General features: G+C 40.1%; 5 protein-coding genes across 7 annotated transcripts; 3 read left to right on the top strand and 2 right to left on the bottom strand.

The window, feature by feature from the left end:
- Positions 1-405: 405 nt before the first annotated feature.
- LOC135673645 (probable dolichyl pyrophosphate Glc1Man9GlcNAc2 alpha-1,3-glucosyltransferase) lies at positions 406-4,827 on the bottom strand. The gene is made up of 4 exons (XM_065182763.1): positions 4,039-4,827; positions 1,828-2,034; positions 1,507-1,744; positions 406-1,167 (listed from the first exon to the last, which is right to left on the bottom strand). The coding sequence occupies exons 1-4, from the start codon at positions 4,756-4,758 to the stop codon at positions 797-799; spliced, it is 1,536 nt and encodes a 511-aa protein (XP_065038835.1). The 5' UTR covers positions 4,759-4,827; the 3' UTR covers positions 406-796.
- Positions 4,828-5,130: 303 nt separating this feature from the next.
- LOC135673647 (ATP synthase subunit delta', mitochondrial-like) lies at positions 5,131-8,698 on the top strand. Its single transcript, XM_065182765.1, has 2 exons — positions 5,131-5,493; positions 8,008-8,698. Exons 1-2 carry the CDS (start codon positions 5,218-5,220, stop codon positions 8,350-8,352), a joined length of 621 nt encoding a protein of 206 aa, XP_065038837.1. The 5' UTR covers positions 5,131-5,217; the 3' UTR covers positions 8,353-8,698.
- Positions 8,699-10,726: 2,028 nt separating this feature from the next.
- Positions 10,727-11,735, top strand: LOC135673644 (FCS-Like Zinc finger 1-like). Its single transcript, XM_065182762.1, has 2 exons — positions 10,727-11,172; positions 11,254-11,735. Exons 1-2 carry the CDS (start codon positions 10,892-10,894, stop codon positions 11,375-11,377), a joined length of 405 nt encoding a protein of 134 aa, XP_065038834.1. The 5' UTR covers positions 10,727-10,891; the 3' UTR covers positions 11,378-11,735.
- Positions 11,736-12,189: 454 nt separating this feature from the next.
- Positions 12,190-16,258, top strand: LOC135673643 (serine/threonine-protein kinase SAPK3-like). Of its 2 annotated transcripts, XM_065182760.1 has the most exons (10): positions 12,190-12,750; positions 13,293-13,367; positions 13,833-13,868; positions 14,132-14,233; positions 14,349-14,402; positions 14,483-14,575; positions 14,659-14,751; positions 15,442-15,546; positions 15,633-15,731; positions 15,803-16,258. In XM_065182760.1, the coding sequence occupies exons 1-10, from the start codon at positions 12,628-12,630 to the stop codon at positions 16,076-16,078; spliced, it is 1,056 nt and encodes a 351-aa protein (XP_065038832.1). In that variant the 5' UTR covers positions 12,190-12,627; the 3' UTR covers positions 16,079-16,258. The 2 variants fall into 2 exon arrangements, with proteins under 2 accessions (XP_065038832.1, XP_065038833.1); XM_065182761.1 differs by lacking the exon at positions 13,833-13,868 and having other exon boundaries at positions 12,280-12,750.
- A 478-nt stretch (positions 16,259-16,736) lies between these two features.
- On the bottom strand, positions 16,737-23,211 carry LOC135673642 ((S)-ureidoglycine aminohydrolase-like). 2 transcript variants are annotated; one of them, XM_065182758.1, is made up of 14 exons: positions 23,093-23,211; positions 22,875-23,019; positions 22,684-22,806; positions 21,368-21,455; positions 21,204-21,280; positions 20,586-20,625; positions 19,619-19,685; positions 18,613-18,698; positions 18,285-18,366; positions 18,135-18,191; positions 17,554-17,592; positions 17,348-17,418; positions 17,123-17,176; positions 16,737-17,033 (listed from the first exon to the last, which is right to left on the bottom strand). In XM_065182758.1, the coding sequence occupies exons 2-14, from the start codon at positions 22,948-22,950 to the stop codon at positions 16,964-16,966; spliced, it is 930 nt and encodes a 309-aa protein (XP_065038830.1). In that variant the 5' UTR covers positions 22,951-23,019; positions 23,093-23,211; the 3' UTR covers positions 16,737-16,963. The 2 variants fall into 2 exon arrangements, with proteins under 2 accessions (XP_065038830.1, XP_065038831.1); XM_065182759.1 differs by having other exon boundaries at positions 23,090-23,197.
- Positions 23,212-23,367: the final 156 nt, after the last annotated feature.

The following is a 23,367-nucleotide window of genomic DNA, read 5'->3' as shown; positions in this document are numbered from 1 at the left end:
TTTTTCTGCCTCTCTTGCAACTTTCTGGTTTATCTGAACTTTAATGAGATTGACTACAAATAGCTTCGGTACTTCCTTTTTTCCCTACTTGTAGGAAAGTCAAATTGTTACATTCACTGATGCAGTTGTTTCTAAAAAGATAACAAATAAACCTAATTCCTCTCTCTATACCCTCATCTTTACACACATGTTACCCTTGCTATGACCTTCTAGAGGACTCAAGAACATCAGTTCCTCCATGATCATGTTCTTAATGAATGGGAATAGAGTAGGCATGTGATATAGGCTTCATCAAATCTGAATTGTATGAAGTGATGTTGATTCTGTGTCTCTGTTCATGTTTTTTCCTCTTCTATGCAACAGTTGTATCCTGTGTGAATTAAGAGAAATTACAGTATACAGCACTGAGCAAGAAAGCAATGGACTAAGATAACTTCTCAAGCTAAACTTTAATAAGAGTTATTAAGACAACAGGAAAAGAATCAATCAGTAATGCTTATAGCAGAACTCCTGAAACAAATAACTGCTTGTTATGCATCAACATTGCTGTAGAAATTGCAGGTAGCAGCTCATGAGGCATTAGCTGAAATCCCTTCCATACCCTAGAGGTTTCTTTCTGTCCACTTTGTATACAGTTAACTTTTTTTGGTCCAAAAACATACAACTAGAAAGGGGGTTTCTCTGAATAAATACAAAATTGTTGATGGCCAAAATCCTCCAATAACTTCTAATCAAAATTCTCTGCCAACTGATATCAATGAAAACTTGTCTGTTTAGAAAGAAAAAGATATACATATCAGCCGCATTTGAGTATCTGCCTGAGCTGCCATACCCAAGAGTACATCATCCCAGCAGCGCAGTATATGGAAATCAACATAAGAGGCAGGAATGGAAGCCTACTGCCGAAAATATATGGGTGCAACAGCTGACCCCATAATTCCACACCCAACAATCCCAGAAGATATATTGTTCCAAATTTTCCAATAAATCCTTGTTTTCCATTTGAAGCAATTGAATTGTTGGTTTTAGTTCCTCCAGGAGCAACATCTACTCTGAAACATGAGGAAAAACCTATCCACATGAGAATGGAGTGTATGGCCAACAGCAGTACTTTTATTGGGTACTCCTGGGGGTCAAACAGCAGAGGAAACATGGAGTAACAGGATACTGCAATAAATAAAAATGGTAACCACATATTAGTCGCATAAACAATGAACAGAACACTAACCATAGTATCGTAGCTAAAAGAGCAGCACAACAATCTTCTCAGGTCTCAAATTCTAAGAAGAACATATATGTCAATGCGTGAAATCTGCTGCAGAGAAGCACTATGAATACCAACAAGAAACAAGTTTCTGATGATGGAGTAATTCGAGTAATCACGCACACATCAATGATACAGAGCTCTGTAATTACTTAAACAGGTTACGAATCCAAAAGACTTCACCAAGAGAACAGCTTCCTATCTGCATGAAATAAATGAAAACACTGCTTTTGAGAGCATACCTATTGACAACAAGAAATAATGTCTTGCATCATCCAAATTATTCACTGAAATTAGAGCAAGTGGGATTGTAAAGTGAAGTGATGCTTTCTCATGAACATGCCAACCAAACATGAAGCCACAGGTAAAGGCATATGCCACCCATCTAGTTATGTGTTTTGGCTGGGGCTTTTGGAATGCCTTAATGAGACATGGAGACATAGCAAATATCACCAGCAAGAAGGTTATCAATGGTGTGACCTATCAATTCAGAAGTTTGAAGATGTCAGATCAGAACAGCTAGCTGAATACTCACTGCTGGAAGCAACAAAATGGGACAGTACCTGCGGGAGCACAGCAAATTGGGAGAAATTTCCAACCAGTCCACCAGTAAAAGAAGCTTTTGGAGCTGGGATATCAAATCCCAGCTTCAAAAGCACAAAGGAAAGGACCTTGTCAAGAAGTATATAAAATACCCAAAAATTTGGAGCCCAGTATGCATGGCACAGGCCCCTGCCAAATGGAAATAAACGGCTAAGAACCTGTTGCATCTGCAGGAATACAAGTGTTAAAAATGGGATGAAAACTCAAATCACACACATCTTGCAAGAAGCAAATCTATCTTATAAGACAGCAGTATCAGAAATATTCAATAAAGGAATTAAGAATTGCACCATGTACAAGTCAATAATAAACAGATAATAAACCAAAAGGAATTACAAGAAGTTCAATTTGTATATGGTACCCAAGGAGTAGCTCTGCTTAAATCAATCCCCATATTCTGACAATATACCAATAGTATTGTCATTATAGAAGTCTTGGTACCTAGCCCCAAGAAAACAGTTATTTTCAATATCTAGCAAATTAAAGTCGAAGACTTCATCATATATTCAACTGACGGATTCGGAAGATATTTATAAAAACCATTAGCTTTCTTAATAAATGACATCCAATATGTGCCAAGGGCACAAAATCAAGGACAAGTAGATCGGATAATTTAACACAATAACGGGCTCCTATATAAAATGAATGGGATTATTACTACACGATTTACAGAGCCTGAGATTGATGGTGTAATAATTATGGATGATAGAAATATCACTTCATCCAAGTCTTGTTTATCCTGCACAAGAATCTTTGGGTCCAATCTAAGTAGGTGGATATGTTACACAATTATCACTATGTCCAATTCTTAACTATCATGTGCAAATATGAGCATTCATGTAAAAAATACCAACTGTATGTATTAGAATAGAGAAAACCGAAGTATTACAAGATTGTATCTAAAAACATGAATTCCTAACCGATCGTCATAAGATGCTGCATCAGCATCATAAACTGAAATTACCAACAGCACCAAGTCCAAGGAAAATCGAAATATGCCTTATTATGAATAAGAATTCTCAAGAGTATATCCAAGTTCTTACCCGAATTTCTCTCTTGATCACCTTGTGTATTTTATATTTGGACAAAAATTTTGGGAGTTTGGATAATTGAACTTAATCCAACAATGTTTCGCATTGAAGATATCCTAGGCATATTGGATGATCATTACAGCATCAAAATAAGTGCATATAATGCCAAAAAATATAGTTCTGCCAATTTGATTTGTTCGACATTGTCAATCCTTTTCACATAATCCCTATTAAATCTCAATCCAGGTATGAACCTTCTGAATTATGGATGGCATAAATATATACAATGGAAGAAGTTGAAATATTTGTCTACACAGTGTAGGCACCTAGAGATTATAAGCAACGGCATAGAAACAATTGATTGAACATTGTTTAATAGAATATCTCATTTGCAGTTGGAACAGCAATGTTTCCCCTGAGTAGTCAATAACCAATACATCCACCATGCTCATCCTTAGGAACTTAGTGAAAAGTTCCTTCAATGCATAGGATCATTATAATTACTTGAGCATTTAGCATATGCCTTGCATGTGTTGAACCAAAGATAGGGTCAACATAAGACTTGTGGAAGTGCACACATCATAGAGCTAAGATGTGTCAATTAAGTTCATGGAGTTGCATCTGCCATGTAGATCAACAGAAGCTATTCAAAATGGCTGTAGATTACTAGAAACTTAGGCCTTAATCCTTAGTGGGTTGTCTTGTGGTGTCTCTCTCCAGAGTGATCTCATCCGTGTCCTCCAAGTCGTGAACACAACCAACAATCTAAATCTGTACACTTTCCCTTCTATGCCAAGCATTGCAAGAAATAAGTGACCTTGTTCTTAGAAAAGAGCTCGGCATCATCAAAAACATGATTGTTCCCTAATCGATTCAATCAGAATAGAAACTGAAAAAGAAATTGCCAACTGGACTCAGAAAATGCCCTCTTGAACAGAAATTGTTGGACCTTTTTCACTAGTATTGTGACGGAAAGAAAAGGTTTTCTACCGTGAAAAAATTTGGAATTTGCAAGCCAAAGACCCAATTTTGCAATCACATCTTGCAATTAAATGAAGATCAATTCGACTAAGATCTTTACTTTTTCACGTTCCAACCAAACATAAAATAGAAGTAACTCGATAAAGAATCAACGCTCACCTGCCCATAGTACAAGAATGGCCCGAATGCAGCGGCGAATACAGCTCCCACTGCCGCGCCCATGGTCAGAAACCTCCTCGATGCCTCCCACGAGCCCCCCCTGCAGTAATGCCTAAGTAGGTACACGAAGTACAGGGGTGCGGCGACCAAGAAGAGGTGCTTGGAGCAGATCAGGACGGCGAAGGCGAGTCCCCCGGCGAGATCCTTCCCCTCCTCCAGGAAGGAAAGGGAGAGGAGGAGGATGCCGAGGAGGTAGCCATTGTACTGGAAGTGGATGTGGTCGACGATGAAAAGCGCGGGGGACCAGAGGAGAAGGACGAGCACGAGGCGGCGGCTGGCCGGAGGGAGGCGACGGTGGGCGAGGCGGGCGGCGGCTAGGAGGAAGACGAGGTCAGTGACGGCGACGGAGACGCGGAGATAGATGAGGACAGGGAGGGGGGCGGACGAGGGGGAGGAGGGGGAGAGGCGGAGGAGGTCGGAGGGGTGACCGCCGAGGGCGGTGGCGGGGAGGGCGAGGATGCGTTGGAAATAGGCGAAGAGCGGGGGGTAGTCGAGGGGGCAGCAGGGGGCCGACGCGTCGGAGTACCAGCGGGCGAGGGGAAGAGCGGAGGTGAGGGCGCACCAGTGGCGGTGCACCTCGAAGTCGGTGCTGCGGTACGTCGGGATCAGTAGCGCCTTTACGCACGTCGCCACCGCCCAAAGCCACTCTGCCTCGCCCATCGCAGCCTCCGCACCGGTGGACCTCTGCTGCGGCTCCTCCTCTCTTTGAAGAGGAGAGCTTTCAGGCCCAATAGCCCAATATGAACGACTTGCTAATTGGACCAAATTGAAGCCCAAATGTGTATATATAAATATAGATTAGATTATGAAGAACTAAAAACTAGGAAAACATCGGACAATTGTTTTGCAACAGCAAATATCGCCTCTCGGTTTGGGCTTTAAGTATGGACCCCGCACTAGTAAGCAGCTTCTACAGAGGGGCCCACGAAACTAACCAACAGGAACGCGCTTTTTCCTGTCTGGTAAGATGGCTGAGAACAGCTGATTTGGACCCAAGAAGAAAGCCCCAATCTATAGTTAACGCTCTCCCTCCCTCTCTCTCTCTCTCTCTCTCGATCGTCTCCCCCGTTTCAACTGAGCGTGCGAGCGAGAGAGATCGCGTGGGCGCAGCGACCAACCATGTCCCGCCAAGCCTCGCGCCTCCTGACACGCGCCCTCAGCGGAGGCGGTCACCGCAGCACTGCCTCCTTCCGCCCCTTCTCCACCGACCTCCCGGCAGCGCCGTCGGAGGATACGGCGTTCGTGGAGGCGTGGCGGAAGGTGGCCCCAAACATCGACCCGCCCAAGACGCCACTCGCCTTCATGAAGCCCCGCCCACCTACCCCCTCCTCCATCCCCTCCAAGCTCACCGTCAATTTCGTCCTCCCCTACCAATCCGAGATCTCCAACAAGGAGGTTTGCTTGCTCACTTCACCTCCTAATTCTCATCTAGATTCTTTGTTTTCCTTGATGTTTGGGTTTTTCTGCATCTTTGTTAATACATCTCATAAATTTAGTTTAGGATCTGAAATCTTTGAAGAATTTTAAGTTGTATTGATGAAATAAGATATATAATTATAATGTTATTGTCAATTCATTCCATCCTCTTCAGTCAATTGCTAGGAATTAGTTCTTGCAATCACCGAAATGGTGGATGAAAGTTTTGTGGTTGATTGTGTCCGGGAGCAACAGCTCGGATGCTGGAAGGTGCACTCTGAAATTTGAATCGGACATCTCATGCAGTTAGATTGTTGATATTTTAGTGATAAGGACTTGGTTAGGTTTCTGAGTGAGTTATGCCTTATAATAGGCGGTGATAGATTGAGGAAACCCTAGGATTCCTCATCTGACCAATGTTAGTGGAAGGTAAGGCTGGAGCATACCTAAATGGTAGAGGCAGGATTTAGATTCGTTAGCTAAAACTACATAATTAAATATGGCTGATCATTCAATTTTGTATATACAAAACCCTGGGCATCCTTCAAATGTTGGAAGACCACATCTTCTTAGTCTAATCACTTAATTATGAACTTAACAAAGTTGGAATTGTTAGAGAAAGAGAGAAGGATGGTTGTAATAGTACTGGAAAAATATGCCAAAGGAACAAAACTATTAAAAGCTTCTGAACTTGTTATCTCGTTGTGATGGAAGCCGCTAGTAGGTTTGGTCTAATTCATCATTATTTTTGGTGAAATATAGTGGATGTTTTACAACTTTGGAACAATTAATAAAGGAGATAAATAACTTTTTTTTAAAACTCATACCTGCTGCTTATGTCAACATGCAAATACACAAGGATAAGAGGATTATTGTGCGTGGTTGATGTGATAACAACATACCCCAATGAACTTATTATGTAACATTATAAGACAAGGACTGTTACTGTTTTAGTTGTCGCTTTTGAATATTCTTGCTTTATGTTTTCAGTATTAATCGATTCATTGTGTTTGGCTTTCAATGCATTACCTTTTAAGGATGTGAGAGCCATAATGCTAGATATTCATAGAAAATTTTTTTAGACGAGAGCCTTCAAGAGTGAATACTTGCATTATGTGTAATGTGCAGTTACATTAGTGCTATTTGTTTATATTTACTTTCTTCTTTTATGTATTCCTTCCTTTTGGAATGTACATTTTATTGCTTCAAGGAATCATCCCTCTGAAAATTTAAGTTTTGCTGTACCATGATTACCAGACTTAGAAGTTACAAAGATATAATCTAAGTGTGATATTGGCATGCAAAGCCTGGTGCACAGACCAATGCATTGTGAGAGTGTATTATATATGTCTAGTGAATGTGAGGTCCTGATTTGAAGGTACTATCTCATGAGGAATTATGACCATAAAAGAGCTGATCCAAAAGCTGGAATGTCAAAGAAAATGGTAATCAATGTTAAATTCTTTGCGAGAGTAGGTTGTCTCTATTTAGCTTTATCTATGGCTCAACGACATAATTCCTGAAGAAAAGTTGAGAGCTTTGATGATATGCCCTTCCCAAGCTAATAGATTAAAAAAAATGGTTATTCTTGGTTCTTTATGAAAATTTTGATCGGACTGGCAGCAAGTGGAAGGGTCTCCACTGTGCCACAGAACATTCAGTTACAATCTTACTTGTAGTTACTTCCTATAAGAGCTGATTTGGAAGCCTAAATGTTGAATAAAATGATAAACGCTGTTAAACTCTTTGTTAGCAGAGGTATTATTCCTCTAACCTAAGCTATGGCTCAATGAGATGGTTTCTTCAAGAGATTTCATAAACTTTGATGATACATTTTCTACAAGCTATTTGATATGGAAAATCTTGAAGTCTTCGTGCTTCATGTATGACATAGATGTTAATACTTGCAACCATCACAATGTATGACAGATTCGTGTGTAATTTCTCTCTAAGGTTTGTGATCTGCATGAGTCTTACCTATTAATCCATCAAAACTAGATGCATAATTTCCCTAGCCATTTAGCAAGCATGATCTGTTAATGCATTCTAAGCATTATCTGAAGAAGGATTCAATAGAGATGTCCTGTAAAAAAATAATTCAAGCATGGTCATATTCTAAAATGTCTTCATGTGGAAAATAATCTGATTATTTGCACATCATCATGCAAAGTGCACGCTGACTAGCATTGTTCTGGTAAAGTGTTGGCTATGTATCTCTGAGTGCACATTGACCCTGACCTCCTTCATGTACACTGTGGAGATGGAGATGGTCCGTGAGAAATTAGTTGTGACTGCTAGAAAGTTCAAGCAGACTTGTCATTGATCATATTTGGCCCTATAACCACTAATTTTTTAAAGAAATCATGCCATGATCATCAATATTTTTCTATTAGCTGATTTTTAAAATCCAACCATGGTGTCTATATGAAATACTAAGGCTGACAAACGGACTACTATTTCGATTTCTTTGTCCTCTAACTTATCTATTTTCAGGTTGATATGGTCATTGTACCAGCAACTACAGGGCAAATGGGTGTTTTGCCTGGACATGTTGCCACCATTGCCGAGCTCAAGCCAGGGGTCCTTTCCGTACACGAAGGGAATGAAGTTACCAAGTACTTTGTTAGCAGTGGGTTTGCTTTCGTACATGCTAACTCAGTTACAGACATAGTTGCTGTTGAGGCTGTTCCTGTTGACCGCATCGATCCAAGTCTGGTCCAAAAGGGACTTGCTGACTTCACCCAGAAGCTAAACTCAGCTACCACGGACTTGGAAAAGGCTGAAGCACAGATTGGCGTCGATGTTCATAGTGCACTGAATGCTGCACTATCTGGTTGAATGATAGTGTTTATCGCTTGGCATACAATCCTCTTGAACCATCGTTGAACTCAGATAAATGGCCAACTCTCAATATGAGAGGAAAGAAGGGGAAAGTCAAATAAATTTTTGTTTCAGCTGAAAGCACTGTGGTAATTTGATTGTGATCTTGCTGTACAAATCTGGAATGTTTGGCATTATTTTGTTTCCACGTAGATACGAAATTCTAGCAGATTTGTTGGCTTGAACTACAAAGTCACTTGTTCTCTCCTTCCTGTTATAGTGGCATTTTTTTGTTGTTTTTCTACTCTTAAAGAGTATTATTTGACTTAGATTACGAAATGTGGTTGCTTGGAAACTTGCTTGATGGCTGTGTCTATTGCCATGGTTCTCTACATTGCATTGTATTGAGTTTGTGTGATCTGAGATCGGTAAATTAGAGTATCAATCATGGTTTTCAATTCCATTGATGGTCAGACGGATCGATGACCAAATCGTTCGTTTGGTATTGAAGTTGGCGGATACACGAGTCGTATGACTCTAAAATTTCATCCGATATATTTTTGAAAATGAATGATCAAATCTCATCTTTACCACTAACTTAGAAGAGAAAAAAAATTAATTTTAAGTGATCCGTATGTCAGTCAATATAGATCGACAATAAAAATCTTGTTATCAACATAAATATTACGTTTTACATATCTCAATCAATTATTGTGTCGCCACAAACTTATCACATTGATTCAGATAGATTCATGGTTGTCTGTCTTGCTAAATTGAAACAAACTGTCAGCTCAAACAATTTATGGTATTGTTAATCATAATTTCATCTGGTGGTTCATCTTTGGTCAGTCTCGAAAGGACTTCGGCTCAATCGAACTCACCTGTACTACATTCTCACCTGGACTACACCCTCGGCATGAGTAGTTTCAGGGAACATGATGAGCGTAGCGGCACAACATGGAACCTTTCAGCTGCTGCAGTGTCTTCCTCTCGTAATGAACCGAAGATTGAGTTGATTTCCACTGATACATGATGATTTGCCAATGAGGATTCCTGTGATTGCACTTATTTTCCTGCCATAATTACATATTAATTAGTGTGGAATCATTATGATGGAGCTTGTCCAAGATTGTACAGGCACATGAGTCAGATCAAGGGGGACGCATGGGCGACAGCAACGTGTGGTGGTGGTGACCACGCTATATGCTGGCAAGCACATGGGCTGTGTCAGCTGGTGAGGGTTCATCCACCCATCAATCATGGTTTTTAGCTAACCACTTCAATAATGTCATCAGAACATATAATATCTATCGATGCACAGATCGATCGAGTCTGATGAGCCGCAAAGAATGAGAAATTAAAGAAAATACAAGTATTATTTTATACATCAAATTAATATACGTTGAGAGGACAAATAACACAATCACATTAATCACAAATTTCCTCAAAACATGCAATAAAAAAAAAAATACAAAATGTAGGGTGGAAATAGTCTTGCTTACTTTTCAAGTCAAACAGTTCACATCAATCCTATTCCCAACACACAAATCTAGCAAATACCAGGATAGAATGGAAACACTGTCTCAAGAGAGAGAGAGAGAGAGAGTGATGTGAAGGGTAATTGGATGCATGCAAAATGACAACAACTCCTGGAATCAATGTACCAAACCTCAATTACACAGACTTGGGAATTTGGTGATACCCTTGAAAGAAGAAGCCTTTGTGCTCTCTATCTGCTTCTAGAATCTTCGTCCTGGGTTTTCTTAAAACACCAGTCTGTCTGTACTTGTAACTTTGCACCTACTCAATCATAACAATTATTATGATCGTTGATCGCTTCGAGCACTACTATTATTATAGATTAAATCTCAATTTATATATAATATAATATATATTTCCATTATTCACCTCACCAATAATACCACGACGTACACCCACGCCGACGCATCGTCAAGCCGTCTCTTCCCACTACGTTGGAGAAGGGAGAGTGGAGATCGTTTCCCGGACAGCTCGCGATTCCCGATGCAGGTGAATCGTCCGATTCCCGGGGGGCTCCACGTCGGCAGACGTGACCGGGAAAACAGGAGGGTAGACCGCGGCGGAAGACGACAAGCGGAAGCGTGGAGGGAAGGGGTGACGTCGTGGCTGACGATGGTTGGGTGGAGAGGGCGAGGAAACGAATGATTCCTGCGGGCGGTTTTGCAATCTGTTTGATTAACTACGAAAACGCCACCACGTCAGGTTAACTCCACGTGACACTATCGTACTAATCCACTCTGACCGGCATTGATTGCAGTGTCAGTTAAGTGATTGATGTAATCAAGAGGGGGCAATCTTGAGTCTTCATTTCCTCTTCCCATGGTAAATGGCCAACTTAGAGAATCTAACCAAACCCAAACCGGGACACGGAAACAGGCCATGGCTACGCCTCCTTTTCCGCCCCGCTCCGCCGATGGATTCCCACGGATTCCAATGACCCGCCGCAGTTTCCACGCCACCTTTATAGCCCGCCCCTCCCCCCGTCTTCCTCATCTTTCTCACACGGCTCGAGCTCCCCATGGATTCCTCTGCCTTCTCTTCTTCCTATGGAACCTTGGCCGCCTCCGACCTCGGGGCTGGCTTCTCCGGCTGCGCCTCCTACGTCGCTTACCCCACGCGCTCTTGCCACAGAGGCTCCCTGATGGGGGGACCCCTGTCGCCGCCCGGGCCGAGAAGGTTGTTCAGCTACGGCTTCGACGAGGACGAGGTCGACGGCGAGTGCGAGCCTTGCCACTTCTTGGACTCCTGCTCGCTCTGCAGGAAGCCGCTTTCCCGCAACCGCGACATCTTCATGTACAGGTTCGATCTCCCGCCCGCTTCTCGAGCCGTCTCCGCGAGCGAGCGTGTAGCTGAATTGGTGCTGGTGTTGGTTGTTTGCAGAGGGGACACACCGTTCTGTAGCGAGGAGTGCCGGCAAGAGCGGATCGAGATCGACGAGGCCAAGGAGAAGAGATGGAATCTCTCCGCGAAGGCCTCCGGTGCGAGGAGGCAAGTGGCTGGGTGATCACCACGCTGTTGGATCAGAGGCTATGGGCTTCTCCCTACAAAGTGGAGATCCCACGAGAGGAAGAGACGAGGGGAAGGGAAAGAGATCTATCCATGATGAGGAAGCTCTCGCGATTGTATAGGATGAGACCTGCGGTATTACCCGAAGTCCACTGTAAATTTTTCCTGCCTCCAAAGGAGGTCTTCTTCTTCTTGTTGCTGCTTCTGCCGTTCTCTGATGCCTTGACCTTTAAAAGAAGGCAAAGTAAAGTGAGGCTTCGACCAGTAGATGTTCTGCTGTTCTTCTTCTGTCGATATTATGTTCTTGTACCTTTTTTGTTAGAGTTGATGACCACGAAATTGATTGTGTTAGTAAAGCAGCATTGCAAGACGTGCCCTACTATTTACAGACATGTCTCCTGCCCAGATAGAATGAAGGTGATAACCTGACTTCATTTACAGACATGTCTTAAGCCTGTCTTGGCCACCATCCAACATAGCATAAGGGGAAACAATTCAATCTCTGGATCGTTCCATTCCAAAAACATTGACGTTTTTGCTATCTCTAGATTGCTAGGGGCCATTCTTCTTGCTGCTAATCATGAACCATGGATGAGCCAACAAAGTTCTTGGACTCGAGTTCCTCTGGAATTAATTCTTGTGGATACTTTGCGGCGGTTTCACATCAAAGTTGCTGATTCCGCCATTCCCAAGCTTTGATTTCCTTGTCTTGTGACAGCTGAAACTGTGCCAAGTGTCTGACTGCATCCCTTGGATGCAAATTGGACAAGGAGGCAGGGAATCTACAGAGGAGATGCAATAAGCTTCTCGCAAGATCGACTTTCGGGTAGGCAGGGAAGAAAGATTGAATCCTTCGTGCTTCTTGATCTCGCCCTGCGTGTAAATTCGAGGTCTTGCACGAGATCCACAGGAACGGGCAGGCGGAGAGGTCACTCCAGGTCAATCCATTGCCGTGCTCTGTAGTTTGCTGAGGCGCACAAATGGCTTCTCTGAAAGCGACCTTGCATTTTAAAGGATGGCGACCGGAGCCCATCCCCACGCCCCCACCTCGCCTTCCCGCAACGCGTGTCCTTGTTGCGGTGTCGCCCTCGCCGAACGCACTCCGGCATCGAAACGTGTCCTCGAAGAAAGCGACCGGGGTGGGGGTGGGGGTGAGGATGATCTATTGACTCTGGTGGTGGATTCCTTCGAAGCAATCCGAACGCTGCCCCTGTTTCGTTCGGCGTGGGGTCGGTGTTGGGCGGGCGGATGGAGGAGAGGTACGAGCTGCTGAAGGAGCTGGGAGCCGGGAACTTTGGGGTGGCGAGGCTGGTGAAGGACAAGAAGACGGGCGAGCTCGTTGCAGTCAAGTACATCGAAAGGGGGAAGAAGGTGGTGCCCTAAGAATTCTGTGGGGGAAAAATTCGAATCTTTATGGTTGAATCGGGTTCTTGGTTTGTCGGTCTTGATGGCCGTCTTCTTCATCTCGTTCATCTGCTTCATTTAAGCTTGGGATTCGAGGTGGAGGTCGATCGTTTGAGTTCAGTTGCAGAAAAGCTCACCCTTGTTCTTACTTCTCTGGAGATTGTTGTGGTGGGAGTTTCACGATAGGGTTTTGATCTCGATTTCGTGGTTTTGAGTAGAATTGGCCTATTTGGATCGATCTTTTTCTTCTTGGCAACTGTGTTTTGCTTCTGTCTCAGATCATCTGTCCGTAGGTTGAATTGATTGGATGAGGGTTGCTGTTGTTTAATGTCTATTACCATATGCTCGACTTTCCAAAAGTTTGCATTGCTCAGTTCTTGTTTTGATTGTAACATACAACAATTTCAGCTCTTTTGTTATTTTCATGAGAAATTATGTTTTTGTTGTCCTTATGGTGAGAAATTTATTGTTCATATTGCTTTTGATGCTGAACTTTGTTTGTTCTTTAGATCGATGAGCATGTGCTGAGAGAAATAATTAACCACAAGTCCTTGAGGCATCCTAATATCGTCCGGTTCAAGGAGGTAAGAACTCGAACTCGCTTTGTAATTAGTAGATTTCCTGTTCAGTAGAATTGCCGAGCAGGTGTTGATGTGCCGGAAATGATGACTGGTCTAATGGCTCATTCATTATATTTCGATCGAATCTGCAATAAATTATAGATTGTTTGAAGTGTAGATAGCTCATTTTTATGCTACGAACTACATGGATTGAAATTTAGGCTCTTCTAATTCATCTTCTTATGCAATTACTCTTGCACTCTGTCATTTCAAATTGTTGTCGACGGTGCCTTTAAATTGTCATCTTACTGTTATTTTATCACCAATTGCTGCTTATAAATGTAAAAAGCATTGTGCATGCTAGCATAACTATGTGAGAAGGATGATATTTCTCGGATCATATCATTAATAGATAGTTTTGGTTAATTCATCGTCATCCATAATGTCTGCTTCAATATTTTTGACAACATGCTTTGTACGGTTTTTCAGCTAATCCAAAATGTCTGTCTGAGAGATATCCTCCAGGTGCAAATTAAGCTGCATCCTTACCCTCTCACTCGAGATATTTCTCTACTTCTCTATCGTTTTTATTATAGAGAATGCCTTCTTAGTACTTTTTATTGATTTTGTTTCACTTTCTGCGCGAAACGGCATTACTCATTTGATCCAAATGAAGAAATCCATAACTTCGATTTATGAAATCTGCTTAAAAGAACTACTTCATTGTACAGAGACAACTACATGCAAATAAGATCATTGTTTCACTTCTGACAAATGAATACTTGCAGGTAGTGTTGACACCAACACATCTAGCCATAGTCATGGAATACGCTGCTGGTGGTGAACTCTTTGAGAGGATATGCAGTGCCGGTCGGTTTAGTGAAGACGAGGTTGTTTAAAGTCTTTAGTTTCACATTGCTGCAAGCTCATGCACAGCCGATGTTTCTTTTTTTATCTTTTTGGGTTTTTGTATGATTTATTTGCTATTTATTTCATCTTAAACAGGCAAGGTATTTCTTTCAGCAGCTGATATCGGGAGTCAGTTATTGTCATTCTATGGTACATTACTACAAGCCTGGATCTGAATTATTTGAGAGAATAAAAGAAAATTATTTCAAGTATTATTTCCTTCTATGTAGGAAATCTGTCACCGTGATCTGAAACTCGAGAATACACTCTTGGACGGAAGTCCAACACCGCGTGTTAAAATATGTGACTTTGGGTACTCAAAGGTACAATTACATTTTGGTCTTTGAATTTGGTGTCAATTACAGTGCTTACATTTATCGATATGTTTGTCCTTGTTGGCTTGCAGTCTGCTTTGTTGCATTCACAACCCAAGTCAACAGTGGGTACTCCAGCCTACATCGCACCGGAAGTACTATCAAGAAAAGAATACGATGGCAAGGTAACTCTCCTAAGTTTTGTTGTATATTGTCTTTTGGCACTTAATCTGTATGTAGTTAAGCGAAATCTTAGATAATCAAAACAACAATTTAGTCCCATCACATCTTAATCATGTTACTAGAATCCATCGATTTGTGTGTCATGAATAATGGTTTCAATTTTCACCATCATGACCCATGCCGGTTACACATCAACACAATATGATACGGCCAAAAATTCGTGGCGTGGGCCATATAGTCCATGCTGGCTGGCATAAACCAGTATAATGTATAGTATCATACGATCAACACACGTTGGACCTCCATGTCGATACCATGTCAGCTGGGCAAGGCATGACCTTGTCTGCATCGGTCAGCATGTTACAGCATTTCTTGTAGAGTGTAGATTGGTAATGAAGAAACTGTTGGATTGCCAACATGTTTGCCGATATACATGATGTTTTCTTCTCTAATTGTTGATATACTTCTGCTAAAGTCTCTTTCAGCTCGTGTCACAATATCTTGCAAGCAGTCATCCTTAGGTTATGTTTTATGCTCGGAATTGCTTCGATCTACCTACCAATAATGATTGTGTCACTTGTGATTATGAATTGCAAAATGCCTAAAGATTCTTTTTCTAGTGTTCGAGTCTTAGAGAGTTTTAGTGGTTAATTATATTTCACATTAAATGATGTGATATTCCTCGAATCCAGATTGCAGATGTTTGGTCTTGTGGTGTCACATTGTACGTGATGTTGATTGGCTCATACCCATTTGAGGATCCTGAAGATCCCAGAAACTTCCGGAAGACTATAAGTGTAAGTTTTCTCGAGAATTTACCTTTTTCTCTTTCTTGAGTTGCCTTCCCAGGAGTCCTTTAGGATTAACAATGCATGTGGAACAGAGAATACTAAATGTTCAGTACTCCGTCCCCGACTATATTCGTATATCTTCAGAGTGCCGGCAACTTCTATCACAAATTTTCGTCGCCAACCCATTGAAGGTGTGACATTCTTCATGTTCCATAGCATCCAATTAGCACTGCAGCAGTACTAAGCCTTCATCTTCTTGTAGAGGATTACAATTCCGGAGATAAAACAGCATCCTTGGTTTCTAAAGAACCTTCCCAAAGAAATCATAAATGGTGAGAAGACAAACTTCGAAGGCAACGATGATCAGCCCTCCCAGAGCGTCGAAGACATCATGCGCATCATTGAAGAGGCAAAGAAGCCGGCAGAACACCCCAAAGTGGCCAACAATCCAGTTTCGGAGTTGGTGGAAGTTGATGAAGTCGATCCTGACGATGAGACCGAAGTCGAAAGTAGTGGGGATTTCCTAGAATCCATTTGACTTGTGAGTCTTGCAAGCATTGTGACTGAGCTGCACAGATTTGTACGTGTTTGTGGATTGTGTCTATTATTCTTGGAGTGAGTCTGAATCTGTTATGCTGTGGTGGTGTTGTTGTCGATTTAAAGATGTTCACCTTAAAATCATGATAATGACAGCCAATAATGTGATGTTGTTTGCTGAGGGTATTCAAACTGGTTCGACTTACAAAACCGGATTTTCGATTCGATCGAAGTAAGATATCTGTCCAAACCAATTTGGACCTACCTAATCGAACTAGTTTAAAATTGATTAATTCAGTTTTATTAATCAATTTATAATTTAAAATAATTAAAAATATATATATCTTTCAAATGAACTGCTTTGATTTAGCCAATCGATTCAAATAAGTTAAATCAAATCAAAATCTTAGTCAAATTAGATCGACACGATAAGATTTATCAAATTAAATTTATATTATTTGTAAAATTATGATATTAAAATCGGATCAAATTGAACTTTATGACTGGTTTCATTAATCAGTTTAAATCGATTAAAGGCTTTAGTAAACTTGATCATGCTGATATATCTTAAAATTGGTTTGATTCGATCCGAACTGATTAACCAAACCCAAGAGTGACAAATAACATGAGTGATAAGTATCCAAAAGTTTCCATAGGCATGTCACTGCTGAACTTCCAATTCATTTAAAAATGGAGTGTCATCTCATCCATGGGAATAGAAAAGCAAAAAGCACAAAAGCCTCCTCTAAACTTGTGGAATGACAAGCCAGAAAATGTTCCATTTCCTTAATTTGCACAACACGGTTCAGATCATAGTTGGCTGTTACAAACACAGGAATTTGGTTCAAAAACTGGGCTATTCAGCATTTGCATGTATCAATTAGTTCTACAGCGGATTCCTGTTGACATCCTTGTAGAGCAGGTATCTCGACGGGGTCTTTCCGAGTGCTGCATACCTGAAGATACAGAGAGGACAGGAGTTTGTGAAGCCAATTAAAACTAGACCTTGTTTGAAAGCACCGTTCATCATTCATTCGAAGCTTACCACTGAGGTACAAACGGTGCCATCCAAATGACGTCGCCTGCTTGAACCGGGTACCTGTTTTAAAAGAGTATATAAGAGAACATGAGAAGAATCTACCTTCAGGCATCAAAAGCAGCACAAGACAAACAAGAACAGCCATCTTTAGATGAGAGCACTCATTTATGTATATGTATAATGCATCAAATCTAAATAAAAGAACCCTGGCTTTCCTATTTATAGCCTTACCAGCTGTCACCCAGGCGATATATTCCTTGTCCCTCTAGTAGTAGCAAACCGTGCTGATTGTAGTGAACTTCCTATTATGACAAGCAAAGCAAAATCACTCTAAGTTGTAGCCCATGTCAAAGTAAATGACCAGAAAACTCCTTTCTGAATACACTTGCCCCTGAAGTCTTAGTTGCAGACATAGCTAGAAAGGAAGTTACACAAACCTTGACATTAAGATATTCTCCAGGTTGGAAATCCATAATCTGCAATTAGAAGACATAGAAGGCTCAGGACAAAGACATAGATTTGCCATTATGAGCAACCTTTGACTGATCCTATAGATATGAGGACAGGAACACAAACTCAAATACTGAACTTTGAAGAATTACTATTCTGTCAAATGCCAGCATGTATAATCTTGACAATTATGACTGCCAAATGGCAAATGAAGAATGTACAGCATTCAATGAGCCCCTGTAGTGACCAAAAAATTCATAAAATTTATCTCTGTATGTAGTTTTTATAATAATGACATCAGAACAATTTTACATTTCCAATAGCATCAGAAGAGAACGCAGCAAGAAATATGATAAAAAAGAATTCAAATGTTATTTAAAATGGTTCACAAAACTCAGTAAGTATCATTATAATCCCAATTTTTTTAAACCTTATGATCAAACAATTCTGAATCAACAATTGACTATCTGTAAGATATATTAAAGGGAAAAAAAGACAGCATTTATACTTTCAGGTAGGATAGTCAATAGTGTAAGAATAGATACAGCTACTGTTTGTAGTAACTTACGTGAATATTGAAATCATAAGGGGCAGAAGTTGGCAGCAGTTTCCTTAGTTCAAACACCTAGTCGTAAACAGGTAAAGAGAAAATCTAAGACAAATTAAAACACAAAAATTATAAGTCTATGTGGCAGATGTCATAAATTTCAAATTTTACCTCCCCTGGAGTTTCAAGAAGTGGTTGCTTCTCAGTTGAACCAACAATTTGTTCAGGACAATGGTTTTCTAGGCTAATATACCTAGAAGAGACAAGTTGGCGCAAATAAGATGACTGATGAGTGGAAGCTACAAATATACTGACGAGTGAAAGCTACAGAGTATATCATGTTTGTGTATGACTAAACTAAAGAAGATGAGAATCAAGTAAAGAATATTTCACATTAATGTATATGATTAAATTAAAGAAGATGAGAACTGAATACTCATCAAATATGATACAGGAACATTATGAAAAAAAAAAAGCATATGAAATTCAGATAAACAACCTACGCTCGAAAATAAGAATTGTAGCTGTTGTGTCACACTTTAACAGATGTTCTACATTCGGAGGCAGATAGGCATATGAATCGACCTACATTCAAGCAAGATCTTCAGGTTATAATAGGGCAGAAAAGATATACTTAACCCATTTCACAACAAAATTCAAAATGAAGACAGCATAATAAATACGATGTATTTAGAAATATAACTTCCCTGCTACAACATGCTTACAACATGATTGCAACTTAATGGTGCTCAAGGCTTCATTCATTGTTGGGTCTAAAAGGATAAATATTAGCAGCCTTGACCCACAAGTGGAAGGTTTGTTTTTATTATCCACCCTTTTATGATTTGGCGAAAATATTTAGACTTATAAAAATAGACCAAGAGGCATCTACCAAGTTGGGAACAGAACCAACATAAGTAGGTTTGACAGGGTATATAATTGCTTTTACCAACTACGGCTCATGCCTAAATTAGTGTTCGATTGCTCACATGTTTATGATTGAGATTTGGTATCAACATTCTAAAAGAAAAGGAAGATATAATGACACAAACAAATTAATTAAAAAATTTCTCATGAGATTCGTAATTAACTGACTCCATGTAGAATTTAATGAAGGAACAAGACACCTCCTTGAACCTAATGTTATCATAGGAAAAAAAATTGTAGATGATCGCCTTGCTTGTTGTCTACAGAAGCAACAGGGTCACACCTAGACTCACACCTAGGAGTAATTTTGCATGCACACTCATGAGATTCATTAGTCTTAAGCTGTGTAAATTTGCACAAGAATCCCTGATCAGATGCACAATATGTAGCAAAAAGCTAGCCCAAAAAATATATTTAAGTAGCAAAAAAATCAAGACAAGTATCTCTACTGTTTCAAAGGTATTTGTGCATGTGCTGGATAATCAATCAGGTTTCCAGAACCATCAACATAAAAAACTAACAGTAACTATCTATTAATGAGCCAGAATAACAAATAAAAATTAAATAGAATCTCTTACAGGCAACTTATGATCAATTATCGAACCATTTGAAAATGTGACACCACCATCAACCACAAAGACAAACCTGGATGAATCATCAGAAAAGTAAATAAATAGTAAATACAAAATTTTCAATGGTATTGAAGATTACTTCTAAGTTAAACAGAACAAAAAAACCTAAAGAAGTATAAAAATGAGACGCTGAAGGATGCTAATGCTTAATCATAAGTTTGAAAATCCCAATTACCTCCAAGCACATCAAAGAACCCCTGCTGAGAAAGAAGTTCAAAATTTTAGATTAGTTTGTAATTTGGAAGCTCAAACCCCACCTTGTAATTTGACTTCACTTACAATTCTTTGTACTTTGGCAACCGAATTTTCTCTAAATTTCTTTTGTTATAAACCGTACCCACATCCCGTGAATACACCTAGAATTATATTGTTAACAATTCCTTCTTACACTGTATATTATTTATCCTGTGCACTAAGCTACTAACATATACCTTGAGATCAAAGACCATTCTGTACCCAGACAATTCTTGGAAACTAATTTCTCAGTACAACTCTCAGAAACTATGTGCTAAAGCCAAGAAGGAAAAAAAAAGGTAGCACTAAACTGATGTCAAGTCTATGCGTGACCGAGTAAACAAAGTCAAACTCCAAGATATCTTAGAAGTTTTTAACGATTACAAAACAGTAATCTGGGCACTAGGATTCAAGTCTTGACTTAAAACCTCTACTTGCGTAGATAAAGTTATGTAAATTGACTCAGCACTCAAGTCCTCAAGAGTTTTTTCTTTTCTATCACTTCTATGTCTTTATGTCAGCAATATCTATCACATCTATTAGCATTTTGAAAATACTGATGCTAATTATATAAAAAATAGTATGAAGCAGACATTATATTGTACTAATGCTAGCAATTAATTATAGGCTGTTGTAATTAGGTCTTCAACAAAAGCAAGCATCAACCAGTAAATGGAACCTTTCAACATCTTTTGGGGGTAGTCCTGATCTGGAATTTTCTGCATTGAATAACAGCGACAATCAGAGATTGATATGATCCGTCAACCAAAAATAGCAAGTACAACAGCATCAAGAAAATGAAGAATATGCCAATGCACAGCTAATAACAAGCAGACGAAACATTACCACATGACCAAGCATCAGTAATCCTTGGTTTACTTTACCAATTTCATCTTTATTTTCACACCATTTTCACAAACTAAAAGGTAGAAGATTAAATCTTTCCTCGTAATTATATTTTGCATACGTTGGTTTATCATGACAAAGAAAAGACATAGGTTACTGCAATGAGCTTAAAACCACCTTTTTACCTAATAATGCCCTGTCACATTAACTTCTCAAATTAGAAACTACCACAGTAGACAGTATGATTTATTTTCCTTTTTTTCCAGACAGTATGATTTTTTAAGTTTCCATTTAGACTAACAAGAAATGCATAGCAAGAAGTTTAAGATTTCAAAACTCCACCGTATGTTCAAGCACCATGCAGCACAAAAATGACAAATATAACAATGAGTTATCGATGTAATAATTTCTCAAAAAAGCTAGACGAGATGCCAGATATTTGGATTGGTACCTTGCATCTTTGCCAAATACATAGAAAAATGTGCCCCCATTGCTGGAGTGATCAAGTATGCCCCCAATGTGTTAACCCTACAAAATGAGTTACAAAGTTATAGGAGAGAATTTCAGTATAATTTTTGTCAGCCAAAAAGTTCACAAAGAAGCAAAGTAATGTACCAATCTGGCAGAGGGCTGAATACATGGCTTTCTGGTGTTATAAGAGCATGGTCCCATCTGTAAACACTTCGTGTAAAGCCAGGTAAATCTGGAAATTAGTAAATAAAAGACCAATAAAAGTTGGGACTTCGTATCCATCAGTTTAAAGAATTATAATGAGACTTTCCATAAGTTGTCCCAATTCACAAAAGCTATTTGGGACCCTTTTTATTACTTGTAGTACTATAGCATAATGCTACCTTTGTCAAAAAGGCCTTATTGCATCATAGTAAGTTTGTGATACAAGTGATCAGTATTAGAGTTTCACAAATAATCTCCTCGGTTGTAAGGATAAAGATGCATATGTTAACACTCTACAGAGTCTTAGACCCAAACCCACACTAGTGAAATCTTGTCCATTCTGTCACTTCTTTTATCTATCTTGCAGCAGCTTATTATGAAAGATTTATGCCATTATAACTATTCCAAATACCTGAAGAAATTTATAGTCAGGTCAGCAGTTCACCACTGACTTCTATGCCTAGATGACAAGTCTACAATCAAACGTTAGTCAGACATCCAGCTGACCATGTAAAAGCAAGCATCTTGGCATCTTACACAACATCTATATGTTTACTTGTTCTTAGAGTATCATGTAACTTAGTCCTTGGAAGCTATAACTTCAGATCTATTTGCATCTCTATTCCTCTTTTCAACACGAAATCCAATATGAATCTAGACTATAGATGATCATTGCTAGTTATATGCATTATCTTACAATAGAATAGGACAGATATGCAGAAGTAGCAAACTATTCGTGCAAAGTGATTCCAAATGTTCAAGGATTCAATTGGACAAAAAGAATCTAGTAAATGAATATCCATGCCGTGCAACATCATATAAAGGAAAAAGCAGGATGGAACATATCCTAGTAACAAAGCATAGCCCATGCATGCTACAGTAAGGTATGTCCTTCACAAGAAGTGAGCCAAATATTTTCAATAATTGGTAGTATTAACCATCGTCACAGAACTCATCAAGAAGCCCTGACCTACATTCACCCAACCTTTTCATCCACCATTAAAAAAAAATCTACCTTGAAATACCAAGAATTTTTTTAAAGAAATAATAAGTTTCTAGCAAGAAGAGCCAAAACATCAATGAAGCAATTGTGAATCAAGAATCTAACTTATCAAGAAGCCCTAAACCTATGAAACAATGGTGAATCAAAGGAAATAGCACTCCACCTCGGAACAGCAAGAACAATCGTCTTTCTTTTCCATCAGACTCGACGATATCTATCAAAAACAACGATCTTCCTTAATTTTAGGTAATACCTTGGAGGTTGGCCGGAGAGAGGGTGGGGTTTGTGACTTTCCAGTACAGAGGCTTCGATCTCGCCTCGGCGACGACGGAAGGAGGGACGGAGCAGAAGCCTTCCTGTCCGACCGCCCCGCGCACTGCGACGCCAAAAAGCAAACGATTAGTTGCTGAAGGACATGGTAGCGAGCGTCACATGACGTAGTACCCCATGGAAGCAAAACGAGGAGGAGGAGGAGGAGAGTGTGAGGGGCGTGAAACGAGATCGAGAGAGAGTTCTGCATGTTTTGACGAAGGATTTGCTGCCGACTCCAATACCAGCAAAATGGGTGAGATTTGAGCGGATGACAAGACTACACGCGCAAGATCAAGCTGCAGTATTAGTGTATGCTAAAATGCCGATGAGAAAATTTACAATAATACTACTATATCTTGATGGTGGAATCTTCGTCGGCTGTCGTGCGCTCTGGCTCAGCCGTCCCGACTGCTGTTGGGTAGTGGAACGCTTTTATTGAATCCGAACCAGAATCCATATCAGAATCCGACGGGCAAATCTTTCCAAAATGAGAATCCACGCCCAACACTTTGATTCAGAATCGGATTAGATTCCGGTCGGTACAGATCCGCACGTTGTGGAAGGCGATCCAGTAGAGGATTCACATCCGAGATCCAATACAGTGAGACTCTATTTGTCGTTGGTT

Source organism: Musa acuminata, chromosome BXJ1-5, assembly GCF_036884655.1.
Source record: "Musa acuminata AAA Group cultivar baxijiao chromosome BXJ1-5, Cavendish_Baxijiao_AAA, whole genome shotgun sequence".
NCBI lineage: Eukaryota > Viridiplantae > Streptophyta > Magnoliopsida > Zingiberales > Musaceae > Musa > Musa acuminata.
The sequence above is the reverse complement of the archived record's forward strand: the minus strand, read 5'-3'. Positions and strand labels throughout refer to the sequence as shown.

Coding starts and splice junctions, on each gene's coding strand:
- LOC135673645 (XM_065182763.1), bottom strand. CDS start 4,758: ATGGGCGAGGCAGAGTGGCTTTGGGCGGTGGCGACGTGCGTAAAGGCG. Junction 2,035..4,038: donor CATTCTTGTACTATGGGCAG/GTGAGCGTTGAT, acceptor GTATTCCTGCAG/ATGCAACAGGTTCTTAGCCG. Junction 1,168..1,506: donor TTATTTCTTGTTGTCAATAG/GTATGCTCTCAA, acceptor TATTTATTGCAG/TATCCTGTTACTCCATGTTT.
- LOC135673647 (XM_065182765.1), top strand. CDS start 5,218: ATGTCCCGCCAAGCCTCGCGCCTCCTGACACGCGCCCTCAGCGGAGGC. Junction 5,494..8,007: donor CCGAGATCTCCAACAAGGAG/GTTTGCTTGCTC, acceptor ATCTATTTTCAG/GTTGATATGGTCATTGTACC.
- LOC135673644 (XM_065182762.1), top strand. CDS start 10,892: ATGGATTCCTCTGCCTTCTCTTCTTCCTATGGAACCTTGGCCGCCTCC. Junction 11,173..11,253: donor CGCGACATCTTCATGTACAG/GTTCGATCTCCC, acceptor GGTTGTTTGCAG/AGGGGACACACCGTTCTGTA.
- LOC135673643 (XM_065182760.1), top strand. CDS start 12,628: ATGGAGGAGAGGTACGAGCTGCTGAAGGAGCTGGGAGCCGGGAACTTT. Junction 13,869..14,131: donor GTCTGAGAGATATCCTCCAG/GTGCAAATTAAG, acceptor GAATACTTGCAG/GTAGTGTTGACACCAACACA. Junction 15,732..15,802: donor TCGTCGCCAACCCATTGAAG/GTGTGACATTCT, acceptor ATCTTCTTGTAG/AGGATTACAATTCCGGAGAT.
- LOC135673642 (XM_065182758.1), bottom strand. CDS start 22,950: ATGCAGAACTCTCTCTCGATCTCGTTTCACGCCCCTCACACTCTCCTC. Junction 21,456..22,683: donor CTCTCCGGCCAACCTCCAAG/GTATTACCTAAA, acceptor ACTAATTTCCAG/ATTTACCTGGCTTTACACGA. Junction 19,686..20,585: donor CCCCCAAAAGATGTTGAAAG/GTTCCATTTACT, acceptor TGATTCATCCAG/GTTTGTCTTTGTGGTTGATG.